General features: G+C 41.2%; 3 protein-coding genes across 6 annotated transcripts in view; 1 reads left to right on the top strand and 2 right to left on the bottom strand.

Annotated features, from left to right (window-relative positions):
• Positions 1–417: 417 nt before the first annotated feature.
• ABCE1 (ATP binding cassette subfamily E member 1) lies at positions 418–19,171 on the bottom strand. Of its 2 annotated transcripts, none has more exons than XM_083520030.1 (18): positions 19,074–19,171; positions 13,254–13,429; positions 12,812–12,897; positions 12,079–12,176; positions 11,263–11,380; positions 9,478–9,615; positions 8,839–8,908; positions 7,838–7,934; positions 6,298–6,387; positions 5,465–5,586; positions 4,343–4,564; positions 2,998–3,057; positions 2,850–2,908; positions 2,634–2,744; positions 2,401–2,543; positions 2,143–2,265; positions 1,010–1,121; positions 418–896 (listed from the first exon to the last, which is right to left on the bottom strand). In XM_083520030.1, the coding sequence occupies exons 2-18, from the start codon at positions 13,354–13,356 to the stop codon at positions 849–851; spliced, it is 1,800 nt and encodes a 599-aa protein (XP_083376156.1). In that variant the 5' UTR covers positions 13,357–13,429; positions 19,074–19,171; the 3' UTR covers positions 418–848. The 2 variants fall into 2 exon arrangements, with proteins under 2 accessions (XP_083376156.1, XP_083376155.1); XM_083520029.1 differs by having other exon boundaries at positions 18,901–19,077.
• Positions 15,337–16,742, bottom strand: LOC310714633 (cardiolipin synthase (CMP-forming)-like). Its single transcript, XM_083520146.1, is given in 4 exon segments — positions 15,337–16,109; positions 16,112–16,520; positions 16,522–16,600; positions 16,602–16,742. Coding segments are annotated over 4 exon segments (693 nt in total). The 5' UTR covers positions 16,715–16,742; the 3' UTR covers positions 15,337–16,017.
• ANAPC10 (anaphase promoting complex subunit 10) overlaps positions 19,158–21,382 on the top strand; it is a 57,318-nt gene continuing 55,093 nt past the window's right edge. For 2 of the 3 annotated variants that reach the window (XM_083520168.1, XM_083520165.1), the window contains exon 1: positions 19,158–19,279. The gene's annotated coding sequence lies outside the window, so the exon portion shown is untranslated. Of the gene's footprint in view, positions 19,454–21,382 lie in introns of all 3 variants that reach the window. The other variant, XM_083520166.1, reaches the window with a different exon arrangement.

Genomic DNA, 21,382 nt, shown 5'->3' with positions numbered 1-21,382 from the left:
GCTTCAATAAAACATTTCTCTCCTGCATTGGTCTCCAGCCACAGCAAGTGCTGTAACACTCCAATAGTTTGACTTCCCCCCCTATTGGTGCACTAGCTGTGTCAATACAACATGCATTAAGACACAATTACAGGGGCCTTGCAGAACCCTATAGGGCTCTCTGCTGTGAACTTTTAAACATGAAAGCAAGTACATGTGCACCAGCTCCGTAATCCAAAGGTAGAGGGATCAAATAGGGACTAGGCAGACTAACGTTCAGGATGGTGTTTTCTCATTACAGTGACTTATATACTGGAATTAGTTTAATGCATTACTCACAGAACCTCAAGGGAGAAACTAGACTAACAACTCGTGAGTGATCTTGCCTGTCAAGGACTATGCATGTTTACAATCTGATCACTGACATTCAAACAACAATTGTAGATTTAGATGACATTTATTTATGAAACCCTCATTTACAGAGAGTCAATCTTTTAAAATAAGCAATTTCTATATCTTGACTTTTTTGTAAACCATCTTGTACAGAAAACAGCTCAAAGACTTAAAATTGGAAACATGTCAGCGTTTGGTACATTAATAAGTTAGGTTTGAACCAAAATATCCCCATTGTGGAAAAAAGTACATAGTTTCTTGGTATGGTCACTTCAGCTGTCTCTGCTTTGAAATATTACATCAAAAGATAGCCTTGGCAGGCACAAAAAGAGGTGCTCTGACACTGCTACTGGGCAGGAGATGTTACATGACAGTAACATTCTATTTTAACCTCTGGAATGAGAAATATTTTAAAACCTGATTGCATTTCATATAACAAAGTTTTCATTCTTATAAACTGATGATCAATTTTTCATTTAATCATCCAAGAAAAAGTAGTTCCCACTTTTCTTCTGTTCCACATCCTGTTAGAAGAAGAAGAAGAGAAAAAAACCATTAGAAACCTTACCCCTGCTTGGTCATCCAGCATACATTTTTTTCTTGTATGACAGATTTGAAGAAAGCTTAGAATTCTTACCTTGATTGAATTGAGTTTGTTTATTCTTGGTCTGTAATTGTTTGGATCTCTTCTGAAAGTAATCTCAAGCTGAGACAAGAACTTATTCATGCCAGCCAAAAGAGTTTGAGGACTGTGAAGAAAGCAGGTATATATTACTTTCTCAAAGGTGCTTTTAATGGTCTTATAAACCTGCATAGTCTCCAGAGGCAAGAGTGCAAGCTCTTTTTCCTGCACTTCCGTTAAAGGGTCCTCTTTTAATTTACTAGGAACAGAATGCACTAGGAAATCATCTTGGCCTCTTAAATCACATCCCTTATTAGCATTACTCCCTTTCCACCTTTGTAATATTGGTTCCCTAGTGGTGCAGCAATAAAACTGCTAGTACATTTGCAAAGCTAACAAGGGTCCATCATAGTTTCAAATTGGAAGGGGGACCACGTGTTGAGATTCTTGAATTGCTGGGGGCTAAGTCCCAACCCTACAATTTTATGATTCCCGCATAAACTGATAGGCTCGTTCACCCAGTAAACACAACATTTCTAATCCAAGTTCTGTATTTGCACTAGTATCAGGCTAAAATGCCACCCCTTTTGCTATACTATTCACAGGTTGTAAAGATGGGAGAGACATGAATGAGGTGAAGTATGTGGAGACCTTACCATGGGTGTTGATTGTGCTTCCTGCTGCTGGGAGTTGCCAATTTTTAAAAAACCTACAAGACTCCAGTGCCAGGAAGTACTGCCCTTACTCTGATTGCTTCACAACAATTCCATGCAATAATATCACATCAACATGAAGCCAACATGAATACCACAGAGATTGAGCAAATAGCTCAATAGCACAAAGTACAGTGGTACCTCGGGTTACAGACTCTGTAAACCTCGAAATAGTACCTCAGGTTAAGAACTTTGCTTCAGGATGAGAACAGAAATTGCCCAGCAGTGGTGTGGCGGCAGCGGGAGCCCCATTAGCTAAAGTGGTGTCTCAGGTTAAGAACAGTTTCAGGTTAAGAACGGACCTCCGGAACGAATTAAGTTCTTAACCTGAGGTAACACTGTAGAAGGATCCAAATGCAGAAGCAGATCCTGTCGCCATAGGAACATAAGCATCAAAACTGCACTACAATATCCCCCCCCCCCGCTGTACATTACCTGTTTGCCACTGTGCACCTGGATGGAATGCCATCAAAGACAATGACACGATCTGCAAGGTAGGTAGCCATGATGAAGTCGTGCTCTACCACAAAGGCAGTTTTTTTAGCATGGAGAATGAAACTGAAATGGAAGGGAAAATCAATGAGGCTTTTGCAATTTTTAAAATGTTTTTTTTAAATAGTTAAACTACCTTCAAATATCAAATGAAACCTTGCAAACATGCACCCCTCTTTCCCTATCCACTACCCTGCTTACCGTTTGACAACTCTAGCCGCCATCAGACGTTGTTCTGAGTCTAGGTAGGCAGAAGGTTCATCAATCAAGTAGACATCAGCTGGCTTGCCAAGACAGAGGGCAAGAGCAACCCGCTGCAATTCACCACCAGACAATGTTTGCACCTGGTTGAAGCAATATTAAAAAATTCACTTGGTGTAAGAGGGAAGGGACCCATTAATTACAAAACATGGTATCACATGGGAGATAAATACCTCTTGATCAATGATATTTTCAATCTGTAGAGGTTTCATTACATCAGTCACAAACTGGGGGTGTGTATAGGCATCTCGAATCTTTTCATGAAGTAGCTGACGTACACTTCCCTATCAAAATAAGTTCACACTTTGCTTAGTCCAGTTCCCCTCATTCTTACTCTGACATTGCCGTTACTATTGCTTAGAAAGTAAAAATGTGAAACAAACACTTACAGTAGACTTAGGACTAATCTTCTGTGGCTTATAACTAACATTTAAAACTGGTACTTCACCTGTAAGAGAAACATCATATGTAGTCACAGTAATAACAAACAAAATTAAAGTTTTAAATGATATGTTAAATAAATACACAAAACATTACTTTTATCATCAGGTGTCAGTCTCCCAGCAAGCATGCGAATGAACGTCGTTTTTCCAGTTCCTGTAAGATTAAAAAATATATATATAATCAAAATTAGCAAAGCGTAGTTTATGGCTAGTCTTTAAAAACATAAATCTGCATATAATAAAATTGGCAAAGCTTTGGGGAACAGTACTGTTTATAGAGATCTAAAGGCATCATATAGGTCCAGTTTGCTTGTTTCAGTAAACTATAGTTCATGTTTTATCATGAAAGCACCAACTGTAACCAGTTCCCTCATCTCCACAAGTACAGGGGAGAAAGCCACAATCTGTGGCAAAATGTTACATCCAAACTGGAGTTTATGGTTCTTGTTCCATAAACCAGAATCTATGCTGATGTTTGTCTGGAACAAAACAAACCATCATCTCCAGGTTTGGGTGTATCACTAAGCTGGAGATCATGGTTTGTACCCCACCTCTGGCACTAATGGATGCAATCAGGGTAAAATATTAACTATAGTGCACCATGATGTACAAAAGTTTCCATCACTGCTGCACTAAATTTTTTTACTAAGAGCAGAATACTAATAAATCCCTTTTTAAAAACCCAGGTTCAGTGTTGTTTTTACTTGCATGTTTATTATGAACTGATGTAGCATTCCTAATCTACTGCTATGTGTTCTACACGGGGCCAATATGCAGGATGGTAAGACGGCTCAGTTGGTGTGGAATGCAGTTGATTTGACTGTCATTTAACAGCAGCTGGTCACAAGGTGCACAAGCTCTCAGTTCTCTTCCAGGCCCAGTTCTAATGCAATGGATTTTTTACTTTATAGACTTATAGAGACCACCTGTTCCCTTGTGTTCAATCAAAACTTTAGAGAACGGAGTCCATGCTTGGTTGAAGAAAGGTATTTCATACATGTATAGTGCGACTATCTTCCTGCAGCTAAGTGTCAAAGTTTACAAAGTAGTGAAACTAGCAGAAATTAAGAGAAGCTGCTTACATCTTGATCCAAGTGGGGGGACACTAGCCACTTGCTGTTCATTTTTAAATGATGGTTTTCAGTCTATTCATTTCTTTTGCTAGCATCCATTGAGACATTTGAAACATTTTAAAAACGGTTTTAAATATTGCAATTAATTTGGATGAGGCCAGGAAACAACCAAACGCTGTTCCTGGAGAGTTTTGCTATGTCCTCTATTTGCATCAATTTGGATTCAGAAGGGTAAATACAAAATTGGATGTGCCCCAACTTTACCAACTGGGATAAGCAAGTAATATCCTTTCATTCTGACACAGCCTTTGGACCTAACCCCTGAAAAACAGATCACAATGAATTCTCCGGTTGAAAGACACTCACCATTTTCTCCCAGCATCACCATTATTTCAGAGTCAGTGAATTCTCCAGCAACGATTGACAGCTCAAATTCCCCCATCTTTTTTCTCATTCCGGGATATTTATACATACACATCTTCTTGACCTCTTCTTCGTTAGCTGTCTCTGCCACCTTAAAAACAAGAGACGCATCTCGGAACCTTAGGTTTTCTGTTGGAACATAGCCATCCAAGAAAATGTTTATCCCTGTAAGAAGACAAATCATCATTAGTAAAGAGCACCTAAACCAGGCATAGGATTATCAAAAGATAAATCACCAACATGACAAAACAGCAGACTGTTAGAATTCCTGCTCCATGACTGCAGTCAAGGGATTGTTGTCTTTCACATGACGGTATATGTTTTGACTCCACAGAGTGGGAAGTGACAGAGACAGGATGTTTGTGTTACTGTGTTCCGTGAAGTGGGACTATTGTCCTTTGTCCTTTTTCTCTTTGCTGTCTGATGCTAGAGAGGGAGGGAGCCATGTTGCAGTGCTCCATGTGTGTTTATATGTAAATAAAGTAGATTAGCTAAAATGCTGAGTTGCTGAGGTCTGTCATGCAACTGCACAAACTCTGCGGATTCCTAAGTTTGCTGATGTCTGTTGGCATCAGTCGCTGTTATGTTCGGGCTGAAGAAAGCTAATGAAGCTCCCGAACGATCGACCAGGAGGGAGAGAACATGCCAGTTGGGCATGTGTCTCTGCCAGGGTCCTACTCGAGTGTAGGATGAGCTCCTGACACAGACAACCCAAAAATAGGACTCAGCTCTATTTAGGGGTACTCAGGGTCTGCTATTCTCCTGGAAATGCATGTCATATTACTTTCATGGTACTGAGATGAAACAGATGAGAAATGAAGTGAATAGAACTATATAGATAGAAATAACTATATATTGGTAAGGGCAAGAGCTAACCCAGCTCAGTAATTTGTCTAACGTGACCTACTTTTTAAGTATGATATGCCTGAGAGCATTTAGGAAGTATTTATAAAAAAAAAACCCATGCACACTAAAGATGTCAAATTGTTTTCATCACACATAACTATTTTGTAGGAAGAACACATAATTGAGGAAGAAGAGAAAGTTGATTTAAAATATAGTTACCTTCTCTTACACTAAAAGGCATAGTGACAACACCATAAGCACTTGGCACACCATATAAGCAGCAGATGAAGTCAGACAAATAATCGAGCACACTCAGGTCATGTTCCACAACAATAATATACCTGGAAAAACAAAAACAAATAGAAGGTGGATTAATTTTCTTCTGTTTTTAGATTCAAGCAAAAATATGACAGCATGAATTTTTTCTGCTAGTACATGGTATCATACGTACATGGTACCATTTCATAGTGCATTTAAAGCAAAATTGTAAATATTGCAAATCTGGTTGCCGTTATTTTACTAAGATATGAAAGTCAAAAAATGTCAGTTTCAGCTTATTCTCCACTTTACCCAATAAATTACAAAAGTAGAAACAGAAACAGAAAGAGACATTTAAATCAGAAAATAATAGATGTAAATGGGATATTCTCCAGGAGCAAGCAATGTCCACCCCTATTATTTCTACATTAAAACTACAAACAAACAGTAGCATCCTGAGACTCTGCATCTCTAAGTAAGTGCTTAAGATAAGGCATACTGGCATCGGTTTTGGTTGAAATCACAAAACCTGAAATGAATTCAGGCACTAGTGGGCAGGATAATACTATGAACAATTAGTATTATTACTAATTTAATTATGCATCACCTTCTAACTGCAGATCTGAAGGAAACTTACGTAGTAAACCAATATTAAACACATGCAATAAGAACTATAAGTAAGGATACTAAACATCCCGCCTCCAAGTACATATCTCTCATAAGAAAATTATCACATGTATTCAGCATTATGAGGCTTGAGTAATAGTACCTCCATTTATAATTACATTACTTACCGGTCAGGATTTATTAGAGATCGAATAGTAATGGCAGCCTTCAGACGCTGCTTAACATCCAGGTAGCTGGAGGGCTCATCAAACATGAAGCTATCCCAAGAAAAGAAAAAGGGGGGACGACAGGTTTTATGTTCATCAAATTTAACAGACCACCCATCCTTCCCTAAATTCCATTTCTCTCTACTAATAATGAACTGAGAACCAGTAAGAATGGAGCCAAAAAAAGGGATTGTTGAGAAACAAGAGGGATATGCCAGCACCATCAGGTGCACCTAAAGGTAAGCAGAAGTACAGAAAATCTTTTTTAAAACCCCAAAGGAGCAAAAAGCTCAAAACGAGTGAATGGGAAATGAGCCTTGAGGGATGAAATGTCATGTTAGTAAAGAGAAAAATGAAAATGTGTCTTATGTAGAGGAATGAATTGGCCCATTTGAACCATTTACAGAGCTTGCAATACCCTGGAGGGCATGGCAGGCTGGAATCCTGAATACTAGTACTCCTGCTAAGGGGTGAGGATACAATATTCTGTTGCCATGTCCCATTTCTCAAAGGCTTAATAGCCCCACCTCCTCTTCCTCCTCCACTATGCTCTGGCATTTGGTGCCTTGTTCTTCTGCCACAGTATCAAACAAAGCAGTGATAACCCACTGGGCGAGCACAGAGGACCCAGTTATCTGTCTGGTTTCACTCAAAGAATTCCTCCAGTAAGTTGTGGAAAATGTCTTTTCAATGTTACACATGGACAACTCCACGTGAGCTTCCTTGCTAGAAAGTGAACACTCGTGTTAAGTCACAGCAAGCATTTCAGCCCCTATGTTGTCTGCAGAATAGATTGGTCTCCATGAACAGCACCCCTGGTTATAAATACAAGTTTAAAGCATGCTGAATGCTAAAATTTGAATAATCTCTTGTCAAAACGCTGCATAAAATAATTTGTAATAGAAATGGTCATGTGACTATTATGGACTCTTGCCAACTCAGAAACTCTTCAGTCTTAACATCACAAGGTTGTATCCAATGGTGTGGACGTGAGGGGAACAGACTTCTACTCATATATCTGAAGGCAACCCTGTACAAGGGAAGCTTTTAATATTCAATGTCTCATTGTGTTTTCATTTGTTGGAAGCAGCCCGGAGTGGCTGGGGTAACCCAGCCAGATGGGTGGCATATAAATAATAAATGATGATGATGATGATTGTATTGTTATACAACAGGACTTCTCTCCTGCAAACCATCAAGATCTGCTCTGGCATGTCAAGTGATTCTTCAGAGCACGTTTGGTGGTTGTGATGGGCTGCAGGGAGGAAAGATAGCTCCACTTGCACAACACTAGATTTCACACAGTTTATAAACCCTAGTCAGTAAAAGACGTGAAGTTAATTAGGTAAGTGAAAAAATTAAGGTCTAATTTTGAACTTTCGAAATGCCTGGCCCGCATGACAAAGTGAGTGAAAATTATGCATACAACTCAGGTCACAAACAATATTTTAACATTAGCAAAGTTACTGAAGTCACTATTAAAAGCCAAATTGCTACATACATGTCAGCTTTTTGAATGCAAACCACAGCACAGGCAAATCTCTGAAGTTCTCCTCCTGAGAGATCTTCAACGTTCCTTTCCCTCAGATGAGACAAATCTGCAAATATATTTTTCTCACAACCAAGTACATACAAAATATGCTAACATGTCAACTGGTTACAATTAAATATATTCATTTCTACACAAGACCTTCACCATTCATCTCAATAAGTAACTCCGCGCATTAACCTGGGTTGCATCAACAGTGTGCACTGCACAACATGTACAAGTCCCAAAATGAACTGATGCCCTCTGCAAATGAAGTTAAGTGTTGGCGGATGCAACTATGGCTTCAGCTATAGCATCCTTCTGGGTGACCTTTTTGGAATGAACCTTGAGACATAATATTTTATAAATGTTTTTGTTCATTCCTAGAAAGTAGGCTCTGGAAAGGCAGTGGTGAGGGGACTACTGCTCTTCCTTGTGCCCTTTAGCCCATAGGGTTCCATCATATTCCCATACTGTTCATAAAAAGGTGAAAACGTGCCTTTTTCAATGACCTCTTGTGTTTGTAATTTGGGCCTTCATTTGGTAATTCTGTGGCATTTATTTTATGGTTACTGTATTATTAATTGGTTTTATTGTGAATGAGATGGATCCAGACTATCAATACCAGTGGAAAAAGTGAAGTTCTTCACAATTAAGTCCAACTGATTTCAATGGGTCTACAGCATGACTAACTTAGTCTGGATCCAATCAATTTTTAGCTTAAGTCCTATTACTGGGACACATGATTATACTTTTATAAAGAAAGCCTAAAATTTCATAAGTAACTAATATTAATCACCATTCTGCACTAAGCAATCTATAAACATTCTTAAATTTAAAAAAAATATCATGCTGAATGTGAATTTAAAAGTTTAAGGTTTATGAAAGAAGTTTCAATTTTAAAAACAAAACAGAAAGCTTTTAGGACTAATTACGCAGATTATTTTAAAACTTTGTATAAAAACATCACTTACCAAGCTGCTGACATACAATAGTCTGTGTGCCAGTTTCATCTTTCCTATCCAATATAGTGCCCACTGTTCCCTGTCACAATAAGATGACAATCAGGACTTTACTTAAGCCACGATATGAGATACTATACTAAAATTGTAATCTGCTCTTGACTAAAACTCTGCCTTATATCTTTCATACAGAACGGGGCGAGCTTCCATTGCTCTGTCCCAGATTCTGCCAACCTAGCGGTTTGAAAGCATACCAGTGCAAGTAGATAAATAGGTACCACTATGGCAGGAAGGTAAACAGGATTTCCGTGCGCTCTGGCACTCATCACGGTCCTGTGTGTGCCAAAAGCATTTAGTCATGCTGGCCACATGATCTGGAAAGCTGTCTGTGGCCAAACACCGGCTCCCACGGTTTGAAGCAAGATGAGCACCACACCCCATAGTCACCTTTGACTGGACTTTAACCATCCAGGGGTCCTTTACCTTTACCCCTACCCCATACAGAAAACCGGCCTGTTTCTTCCCCCCCATCCCACCTTACAGCACAATCCTAGCCATGTCTACTCAGAACTAAGTCCTACTGAATTCAATGAAGTTTACTCCAAGATAAGGGAACTTAGGACTGCAGCCTTAGCCAACAAGCTTACTCACCTTAGCAGCTTTAGGGATCTGGTCCACATACTGGGGCTTAATGATGGCCTTGAGGTCATCTTCCAAGATCTTGGTGAAATAGTTCTGCAACTCAGATCCTCGAAAGTAAGTCAGGATTTCTTGCCAATCAGGAGGATCCTATACAAAAGCATTTCAAATAAATACTTGAGAGGTATGGAAACACGTCTAAGGACAAGAATATTTCGAATGGCATTTTGAGAAAATGCTTCAAGTGCTCATGAGGGAGAAGTGGTCTCCTAGAGCAACATTGGCTGTGATCACACCCCAGTTGTCTGTAGTAAGCACTGTACATTGAATGTATAAGTGGCTTCCTGTTTTCTAGTCCCCTAGGAGAAGGAACAAAGCACAACTCCTCTAATTCTAGATACAGGAATTTTAAAATTTTGTTTCAACTCCTCTAATGTAAGGAATAAAGCAAAATATGTGACCTAAGTGTTAGGTCTGAACCAGAGATCATGGTTTATTGCACTCCAAATAAGCCATGATGCGATGCCAAGATTTATTTTTGAACATGGGTTGTTTAGAAGTAAAGAAATCACAATTCCCGTTCAGTTTTAACTGGAAGCTAGGGATTATGCTTTTCACTCCCACTCATGCTAGGAGAGAAGAAAAGCAGGTGTAATCTTCACATTCATGCTAAACTATTAGCTATCGTGTAATGTGACTCACAAATGTGTCTATCATGTGTTTCATAAAGCAGTAGCAGCAGCAGCTTACAGCTCTGTTCTTTTTTACATCAGAGAAATTGCCAGGTGGTATTTTTGAGAAGCTAGTTTGAAACAAATCATGCAGAACTAAATTTAACCCATCCAACTTGTATAGAATACAGTTAGCAAGTCATGACATCTACTTGTAGGCAACCATTTTTTGTACAAAAACTTAAATTTAACATCAATCAGGTCAAGTAGTCAGAATAGAGATGTCTGAACCTACTGCTTACTTATGCATTCCGTCACAGAAATCTAGGATTTTAAACTTTTAATGGAGGTATAAAAATGATATTCCTAATTACGCAAGGATTCCCCCCCCCCCCCAAAGTATGGTATATCAATTCAAGCTTTGGGGTTTAAAGTTTTCACAAAATACTACTACACAAGGCAAAAACCACGAAGTGTTTATGTGGGATGTGAATGCAAGTGAATTCACAGCTGGAAAGGGGGAACGGAATAGGAACTGTATTTTGGTAGTAGAGCATGTGCATTGCCTGCAAAAGGTCAAAAGGTACATTGCATGCAAAAGTTCAATTCCCTGAACCTCCAGCTAAGCTAGGGCTGGGAAAAGACTTCTGCCTGAAACCCTTGACTGCTGTTGCCAGTTAGTGTAAGCAATATTGAGTTAGATGGTCTGACGTGGTATAAAGCAGCACCCTATGTTTCTGTGTTTGTAACACAGAATGGCATAATAATGCATAAAATAAAAAAGACCAATAGCAATAGAGTGGAAAGATGCTTATGGCAAAACCTGTCATCACTGCTGCTTTACAACGCTCGTCCTTTCAACATCCTCCTTTTCCCACCCGTTAACTTCTTGGTCCAACAGGAAAATGATGGTTAACATCCTCACGTGAAAGACGTTTGTACATCTCTTAGCATACATATTTGTGAACTTCCTAATGGTTAAATGGCTATATAGATTTTACTTATTGGGGCAAAGTAATGCTGCCAGTCTAGCAAGCACTACTCGTTTTCATTTGCACAAGAACTGCAAAATGCAGTTTCAAAGGATATTAGGAAATCACATTTGGCATATATTTAAAATACATACATCATATTTTCCAAGGTTTGGCTTCTGTTTTCCTGCTAAGATTTTCAAGGCAGTTGACTTTCCAATACCATTGGTTCCAACCAACCCCAGCACCTCTCCTGGACGTGGAATAGGCAACCTTCATAAAGTAATCCAACATTTTACACAACAATAAAGCGACACAGCCTTATCTAAAGCAATACAGAATTTAGGTATTAATTCAATATGCTTTCCTCTCTCAATCCCATTATGTGCATCATTTTCATCAAAAATAAGGAAATATAATTAATGATATCTGAAGTGATCTCTATTTGCTCTGGAATTTAACATTATATACACTATCCTTTAATTACTTTACAAAGGCAAACAAAACACATTTACCAAGGAGAGTAATTCAGAAGGAAAGACTTTTCACCGTAAGTCATACACACACACACACTCTCTCTCTCTCTCTCTCTCTCTCTCTCTCTCTCTCTCATATACTCCTATCTTGGAAGGAATGGCTTCTTTCTTCTAAACCAGAGCTTTCCAAACTGTGTGTCACAACATGTTAGCTGTCAAAATACGACAGGCACCCACTACCTGCACTTTCTGGAAACAACTGAATACATTTTTTGTGTGTGTGACAAGCTTTACCAGCTGGATGAATAAATCTCTGTCATGGGTGTCCATTCTGTATCGTTTAAAAATTCAAATCCTGGTTCCCCCCCCGTTAACTTTTTAACAGCTGTTATTATTTTATTTTGTACATTGCCTTGAAGGAAAGTGGAAGGTGATTAACAAATAATGACAATAATTTATATTAACAACTTTTCAGGGATTGTAGCAGAGTGATACCTGTGAAGTTTGAAGGCATTGGCACAGTATCTGTGTGTTGTTTCTTTCTCCAGGTTGCTAGGCAAGTTAACAATGGACAAGGCTCCAAAAGGACATTTCTGTAACACAAATAAAATAAGCTTTACGTTACAACAAATAAACAAAACAGAAGCCAAGTATAGTATTGGAATAAGACTGTTTTTCACTTGTATTTGCTGCCCCTATCCTACTGTGTTGTCAGGAAACAAGCCATGGTCTGATTTGCCATCTGAACTTAGACTTACATACAAACCATGAGAAGCAAACCAAGAACAAACCTTGGTTTCCCTCTTGAACTTTGTCAGGAGACCCCCCCCCCAAAAAAAGTGTGGTGGGGGGGGGGGGGAGAGACAAGCGAGACCACAACGTATTTTCCAGCAGCAGTGGGTGGGTGAGAGCAGCAAAGCATGTTATCTCAGCAACATTTACCAGCACACCGCTTGTTCTCATTAAACCAGTTTATTTTAAACTATGGTTTAATGTACTGTGTGAACCAGGCCACAGTGGGGTTTTCAGAGTTTACAACGGTACGTCACTGGCCATGCTTATTTGAATGTCTGGGAGGCAGGGGACGTGCAGAGACGAAGCACACAAGCCCAAAATTCTCAATGTATGGAGGTGGGATGGGGAGATGAGATCACCCATGTCCAAACAGCTCTAATGTGACATATGTTTTAAACAGATTTCAATGATTATTACTAGACATAATCTTTACCTTAATGCAAATACCACATCCAATGCACAATGTTTCAGAAATCCATGCTATTTTGCACTGTGATGTCACTTCTATGCACAGCTTCCCTGGTGAAAAGGAATATTAAAAAGGTTAGACACGCAGGTCTTATTGAAAGCATTAGTATGGAATGTGATCTAGAAACCACGCAGTAGCATCAATTTGTGACTTAGACCTCAAATAGTCATGAATTTGAATTCCACATGATGCAGTTTTCATGGTTTTGATTGCCCCAAATTCTCCATATTCTTGATATGATACTGTACTTTCCTACATTCCAAAAAAACCCCCAAAAAACTACTGAAGATGGCAGATACGCTGGATACTTAAAAATCTGACTCTGTAGTCTAGAAACCAGTAAGTGAAACATTCAACCTGATTTAATTTTAACAGAGTTTTGTATTAAGAGTTTTCAGTTCCTTACCCATTCGAACCACAGGACAGCTCTTTTTGCACTCTTGACGGCATTTCTTTGGCTTACACTTGTCATGGCTCACAATAGCAATTCTTGTTAGCTTATCAGCCATTGTGATGAACTTAGAATTACGTAGATAACACAGACTTGAGATTCCAAAACAATGGAATTGGATAATTCAAGTTCTAGGTGGAAACAAACAGAATGATTAATAAAAAGTGAGAAAGCACAGGATTGGAGTATGCTATATAATGATATAAGAAGTGCAGTCCAAGATCAAGCATGTTCATTAAACTCAGGCATGGGTTCTCATTTTGACAGGCAATCATTGTGGGCAAAGTCTAGAAACTGGGAATGTGTTGCCCTCCAACTCACACCTGCCCCAGCCAGCATGAGCAATAGTCAGCAATAGTTAAGAATCCCAACAGCATTTGGAGGGTCACGGATTCCCAACCTGCTCAGGTTCCCAATATTTATTCAGCTGGTTGTGACAGACAAGGAAGAAATACCAGTTTTTATATGGAAAACTACAGAGACTGAGAAATGCAATGAAAGAGAAAAATCTGGTTACCTTCCTTATGCATATTTCAAAGATAGGACCTATCCTGCCATATTTTAATACTTCAACTTATATTCAACAAAGTGTCAAGAAAATATATCAAAACCAACCTGCAGAGCTGATGAAATGTGTGTGTATATTCATACACACGATAAAATGTACATACCGCTTGACTGTAAAAAATCCTCAAAGCAATTAAAATATAGATATATACACATACTTCTAATTACTTTTTCTTGCAAAGTGACAAATTATTTCTGGAAAGTATTTTTATCCAAGGAAACATAAAGAGGTCTCTTACATTTTCTTATTCATGCATGCTTATATACACCACAGTAATTTTATTCTCCACTTTAAAAATTCATTGTGGTAATTGATGGGTCATTTTGATGCTGTGAAAAACTAGTGGCACATACTGAATGACAAAGGCATTGTCTCCTAGCAATGGAAAAAAGTCTCTGGCTCAACTCCACCCATCAATATTACAAGCTTCTTTACTACCATGGATTGATAAATTCACTTTCATGTATAACCAAATTTAAGTTAACACTTGAACTGGTAAGGACTTAACAGCAAGATGACTGGGAATATGCTGCCTTCAAGAACATTGTGCTTTTGCCTCCTGCAAAACTGCCTCATTATCTCCGATAACTATGCTTCCTACCTCTGAGTTGGACGCTACAAAATTATAAGGTAAATCAAATACTAGCATGCTTCTAGTGCCATGATCTTTAGCTGCAAGTGTACTGTCCTGAAAATCAGGTATTACAATAACTAGGTGAGCAGAATAGACAATTTTCTAGGGAAATCTTTTATTTAAAAAATGCTTTAGAAATTGGGCCCAACCAGAGATTGAAATGGTAATACCACGAAAGTACACTCTGCAGAATAGTAACTGTCGAGATAAGGGGATACATCTTTAAGTATGTTCAGCATAACAATACAATATGAATACTTATAAATATCTTTTTGACTAAGCTCTTTACAGAAGTAGTTACATAATCAAAAACATAACAGACCAGACGTGACAATAGGAATACCATGAATATAACACATGATTAAGTAATACAACAATAAAATAGGATTAGAAAGACAGAGAGAAAGGAAATTAAGGAATAGAATCCCAATGGGACAATGAGTATTTCATGAAAAAAAAAAAAGAAATACCACTGACAAGGACGCGGGTGGCGCTGTGGGTAAAACCTCAGCACCTATGACTTGCCGATCGCATGGTGGGCGGTTCGAATCCCCGCGGCGGGGTGCGCTCCCGTCGTTCGGTAACAGCGCCTGCCAACCTAGTTCGAAAGTACCCCCGGGTGCAAGTAAATAAATAGGGACCGCTTACTGGCGGGAAGGTAAACGGCGTTTCCGTGTGCGGCTCTGGCTCGCCAGAGTAGCTTCGTCACACTGGCCACGTGACCCGGAAGTGTCTGCGGACAGCGCTGGCTCTCGGCCTATAGAGTGAGATGAGCGCACAACCATAGAGTCTGGCAAGACTGGCCCGTATGGGCAGGGGTACATTTACCTTACCACTGAAGAGCACACTTCTGAGCCAGAGAGGAATAAGGAGTTTTGGGGGTCTGCCTCAACTTTCAGATAAATGTTTTCAGATAAACAAAGATATTCTATCTTATTCTCCTTCTCTCACATCCTTAATGTAAATACATTAAAGTGTTCTTTGTACAGAATGCTACACCCCAGTGCATGTTCTCTATTACTGGAAAATTCTTATTGCTAGGTAGGCTCTATAATAAAGCTGTTTGCACAGCAGAATACCTTGGACCACAGTCTGGAAAACAGAATGGTCACTGTAAAAACAAAGTTGGCCATCCTCATCATATTACATATATAACAGACTTGCCTTTAAAACAGACAACCCAACCTTCTACCTACACAGCAAATGCCTCAGTGTGGCAGAAAAACACTATTACTCAATTATGTTACTGTAATTCTTTTTAAAAAATTGCTTTAAGGTAAAATATATTTTATTTGCAAGAAATTGAAAAAGTGCATTGAAAATTAAGAATATTTACATGATCAAATCTTCATTTTAACTTCTGATTAGCTTCAATGTGAAGACATGGTTTCCACTGAGACAAAGCTATCAAAAGAAGTGTTCTTTATCCATAGTCCAAATATTATGCAGGCAATGCCATCCCAACACAAACCAAATAGAAAGTCAGCAACTCACTCTTGAGATCCTTCAGTTGCTGTTTAGCACCTAAACTGTTTTTCGGCCAGTGAGTAACTGTAAGCAGATGCTGTCACTGTGAAAGCTGTGATGCACCACAAGGTCTGAAGATACTGTCCACGTAATTGAAAACAGGAGCTGCTAAAGAAGCTGCCACTAAGATGAGCTGTAGTACTGTGTTCATCTTGCTGATAAATGTTGGCTTTAACTGAGCAGTGGCATAACATTGATTAAAATATCTAAGTGTTCTTAGTGGAGGAACAGTTCTGTATTGCACATAAAAAACAGCAGCAATTAATGCAATGTCCCTTAAAATTATCATAGATGTAAGAGGAACTGGAATAAGATTTGCACGAGTCAGGCTAATGTATAGGACGCTGACAACAACTTTATCAGCCAGAGGGTCCAGGGCACTTCCTAAAGCAGATTTTTGGTTGGCCCAGTTTCGTGCAATAAAGCCATCCAACAAATCTGTTATTCCAGCCAGAGTAAATACACCCAATGCAATACTGAAATTTTCTTTAACAATCAACAATCAAGTAGCCAAAAACTGATGCCAGACCAATCCTTGCCATTGAGAGAAAATCAGAAATTGTCCAAGAGTTTTAATAGTTTGGCATATCCATGGGAAGGCCTTGCTCTCCCGGCACCGTGTTCTGAGTTTTCTGTGGGCCACCCACGGGGCCACCTCCGACCCTGTAGCTGGCTCACTTGCATCATGGCTGCCTGGTCCGGGCTGAGGTGAGCAGCTGCCAGGAGCCCAGTGGGTGAAGCAGCAGGGGAGGGTAGGCGGCAGCCACAAGTGGCACCTGGGAGAGGAATCTGGTGCTGGAGGCTTCGCTTGGGCCCGCGCCCCTCAGGAGGCCCCAGCTGCAGGCATCAAATTATGTTAATTCTGAACAGGGGTCATGTTTGCTGGTATTCTACTTGATATTATAGTTGGCCAGTAGTTAGACCAAAAAGCTCCACCCTGTAGGAATTCAAAGGCAGGCCACTTTCTGCCTCTGTAATCTCCACCCCCTCTTTTCATTTAAAGATATCAGTTTTTCCTCATGAGGGCCAGGAAAGAGAGAAGTGACTAGCATATGCTGCGAGAGAGTGAAATATGCCGTGAGAGCTTTGATATAGCAATAATAATAAGCTATTTAAGAAGCTGGTTTTTCTGGCAAAGAGAACTGCTGACACAGGAAAAGGAAGCAAAGCTCCAGCTATAAGCCAAGTTCTCCCCAGTGCAGAGATCCTGTTTTTGTACCTCAGTTGGGATTTCTATTTCTGTACAGCATTTTTCGTAGACCACTTTCCATAATTATTGTCATAAGAAATGATATAATTCTCAATGCGTTTTGACTTCTAGGTCCTTCAGAACTGCCTGATGTGACTGAACAAACATGAGTGAGAATATTTTTAAGCAGCTGTTAGCAATAAAAATGGTTAACCTTTAAGGTACCTTATCTCTCTCACTTCGGCTCCAACAGACGAAGACGAACACACCTATTTTAACTTTAAAAAGGCAACTCCTACATGTACACAGAGTTCAACTAATCATCCTAAAATCCACAATGGAAAACCACAGAGCAAGCATGTCCGGCCCACTGGTCAGTTTAATCTGGTCCCTGTGGCAGTTTATTTCCTGGGGTAAAATCCTAAGAAAACCTCAACAACTTTGGTCAGCCCTCACGGCCCTTCACTTCATCAAATCTGGCCCTCTTTGAAAAAAGTTTGGACACCACTGCCATAGAGGGACCATCCTTAACCAAGCCATTACTTAATGCAGGGGGGATAAAGAAAGTGCACATTTTTATGGTACCTTCCAACCCTACAATTGTATGATTCTGTGTAATAAATAGCCTTCTACCAACTTTAGACAGCAGCAGCATGTCAAATTTTCCAGTAGAAGACCAATTTATCCATCTCAACTAACTTTGTTAAAAAGAGACACTAGTCTACTCATGTCAATACTACTGCCACACCATGCATTTAAAGTACTATAAACTTCAGCAGTCAGGGCTTCCCTTAAATAAACATGGGAACCGTAGTTTGCTGTGGATACTGAGTTGTCACAAAATGCCTGTTCCCTCATAAAGCTACATTTTCCAAAGTGGTTTAACAAGCGACTCCTCTTTCCTAGGAGCTCTGTCAGGGGAATATGGGATCTCCTAAGGGCTCTCCACACCCTGAAAAAAACTACAGCTCCCAAGATTCTTTGTGGGAAGTCAGGGCTGCTAAAATGCCGCAGCAGTGCTTTAAATGCATGGCACAGACGTGGCCTTACATCTCAGAAGATTAAAAACCAAGGGACTGGAACTCTCCCTCTCTCTTTAGGTATATATGTATGGAGGGCCACCGACACTAAATTTAACAGGAGATGGAGGATACAGCCAACAATGCGGGGGGCGGGGAAGGTCTTGATTTATGACAAGCTTACCTGAGCGGCTCATGCAAGAGGAAAAAGAAGAGTAATTTTAACACCTTTTGAAAGTCGACCACTGTTTTAACCTTTCTCACCAGGAGGGTCTGTTTAGCTGGAGCCAACCCGCCCCCCCAAAAAAACCATTTTCCCTTTCCAAAGCGTGGAAGCCCCCCAGCCCCCAAACAAAGGCCTCTGCGTGGGGAAAAAAGGAGCCGAAATCATTATGGAGGCTCGGGGAGAACCAAGGGGCTCGACAACCCGTGGAGATGGCGAAGAACTATGGGGGAAGGAAGGGACCCCGAGAGGCTGGAGCCTGCCCTGCCTACTCGGCAGCTGGAAGGGCCGGCGGGGCCCTGCGTGTTCCTCATACAGCCGAAGCCGGCCGGGAACCCGCGCGGCCCAGCCAGCCTTATCTCCAGCCGCTCAAGCGGCCCCACTTGCCCAGAGGAGGAGCGGGTGACCGCCAAGTTATCGCTCTCCGGCAGCTTTTACTTACCAAGAAGCGAAGTGGGGGGGAGAAGGGGAGGCCTCCCGTCCGGGACGGAGGGAAACGGGGAAGCTGCGAAGGGCCCCCTCCGGGGCTCGCAGCTGGGCTCGGAGACAACGTGCTCCGGCTGCCACCCGGCCAAAATGGCCGCCACCCTAAAAGGAGGAGCTGGCGCCGCTCACCATAGAGATGCGGCCTGTGGGCGAGCTACGCGCCGCCGCCGTAGACAAGGGTCAGAGCGCCGGAAGCGCAGGGCGAGGCGGCCACTCTGCGCGTGACGACATCGCTTAGCGACGGGGTGTCTGTGAAGCCGACGGGAGGGGAGGGGGTTGGCGGAGGAGGGGGCGTGGCCACGGAGCCGCTGGCGGCGCCGCCGAACGCGGGAAGCGTAAGTAGCGCTGCTGTTGCTAGTTCTGTTGAGGGAAAGCCGCGTCCCTCAACAGCAGTCTCGCTCTCCTTCGCCTGTAATATATGTGCCCTTTTTCCCCACAAGAGAAGGAGATTCGGCCCCTAACGCTACCAGTTAGGATATTTATCGCGCGCCGTTAAAATTCAGGAGCAGGTAAGGTAGCAGTGGAAACGCCCGTCCTCGCCCACCTGCCGCTCTGCCTTCGCCAATGGAGGGAAACGGGTCCCCCCCCCAAAAAAAAAAACCCCACACAGATCCAGCAGCCAGATGTAATGGGAGACAAGAAAGAAAAAAATTGAGTGGAGAAAAAGAGAAAGAAAGGACATGGGATACAGAGATGAAGTGTAGGTGAAGGTAAAGGTAAAGAATCCCTGGACAGTTAAGTCCAGTCAAAAGCGACTATGGGGTTGCAATGCTCATCTTGCTTTCAGGCCAAGGGAGCCGGCGTTTGTCCACAGATAGCTTTTTGGGTCATGCGGCCAGCATGACTAAACTGCTTCTAGCGCAGTGGGACACTGTGATGGAAGCCAGAGCGCATGGAAACGCCATTTACCTTCCTGCCACAGCAGTACCTATTTATCTACTTGCGTGGGTATCCTTTCAAACTGCTAGGTTGGCTGAAGCTGGGACAGCGCAACAGGAGCTCATTCCATTCTGTGGATTCGAACTGCCGACCTACTGATCAGCAGGTGTAGGGGAACGCTTTGAGTCAGGGTGTAGAAAGAGAAGAGGTACCTTCTTAAAACAGAAGGATTTGACCAAGAGAGGAAGTGTCCCTGCTCATGAGCAGACAACCTTTCCTTCACGACCCCTTTCCTGTCTGGGTGTACCCAAGAAGCTAATGTCATGTGCCTTTACCTCAGCCAGAGTCTTGATGTTGCTCTTTTAGTTCATTGAACTGAAGGAAGATGGTAGGCAGAGACTCGACTTGGGTTAGTGAGGCACAGGTGCTGATCTGGGTTATCTGACTTTTCTGGTAAGTTTGTTACCGTGCATATGTGCACTCAAAACAATGCACCCTGCAAAGGGCACAGCATCTCCTTTATGTCTTTTGTTAGAAGGATGGCTTTCTATGTGGCAGCACCTGATTCAGGGCTGGAATGGGTGAGAGGCAGGGATGTGAGCAAAGTACTTTCTCATGTAGGCGTTCCACAGGCACCCCCATCACTATTAAATTCATTGGCCACTGGTGCCACTGACATGCTAATGATTTAAGGAAACTGGCCAGCACAGATGCCAGGTGGTTTTAAAAATCGCAGGTTGCATGCGGAACATGTGTTCACTTTACTCATGTCCGTTTGGACTGAAATGTTTCGGAACTTCACATTCATAGCACATGCATACACGACACATATAGCCACAATCACATATGAGGACTGCTCATGTTGTGACAACAGCAAAAACAGCTTGGTAGGCCTGTAAAAGTCTGTTAAAGTAGCAATGTTACTTGTTTAGAAGAAGATGGAAGGCTGTGCTTTGCAGCACCCTAGCACATGTTCCTTGGTACTCTGAGAGGGATGTGAGATAACATCCTATCAAAATATGCCCAACCTCCTAGTCGTCCACTGTGATGGAGTCTCAGGCAGCCTGAGTTGAATCTGATACAGCTGTTCTGCAGACCTCTTCATTGCCTAGCTAGCCACTCAGCCTTCTCTAGCAGCCACTGTTAATGAGATCCAGCTAGGATAATAATAACTAAAGGAAGAGGAGGAGGAAGTGGTGGCAGCAGCACCTAGGACTTCCCTTGGCAGCAACTCATCTCCCTCAACTGAGGACTGTTGGGGGAGTAAAGGAGGCAGTAGTCAGATCCTGCAATAGTGGGAGGAGAACACTGCTTCTTGCCTTCAGCAATTCAGATGTCAATGACCAGGCTTGTTTTTTTAGCCAATACTGGTATATATTTTATAGTCCATTAGGATTCATCTAGTTGACAACTTATTTGAGTGACCATTATGTCTGATTACTGCATCATTTTGGCTTCTTTAGAGCATATCGGCACTCAAAATTTGAAATAGGTTCTGGCATATGTAACTATAATAGTTTCAATCAAATTAACAATATGAAATGCTGCCAGGCAACAGT

The sequence above is a fragment of the Podarcis liolepis genome (genome assembly GCF_965112155.1).
Source record: "Podarcis liolepis genome assembly, chromosome: 9".
NCBI lineage: Eukaryota > Metazoa > Chordata > Lepidosauria > Squamata > Lacertidae > Podarcis > Podarcis liolepis.
Note: the sequence above shows the minus strand (reverse complement) of the source record. Positions and strands in the feature narration are given on the sequence as shown.

Excerpts from the sequence above, each read along its gene's own strand:
- ABCE1 (XM_083520030.1), bottom strand. The coding sequence starts at position 13,356 with ATGGCTGATAAGCTAACAAGAATTGCTATTGTGAGCCATGACAAGTGT. Across the intron at positions 8,909-9,477 it reads AGATCCCTAAAGCTGCTAAG|GGAACAGTGGGCACTATATT; the intron begins GTGAGTAAGCTT and ends TTATTGTGACAG. Across the intron at positions 2,544-2,633 it reads AAAATATCATTGATCAAGAG|GTGCAAACATTGTCTGGTGG; the intron begins GTATTTATCTCC and ends TGCTTCAACCAG.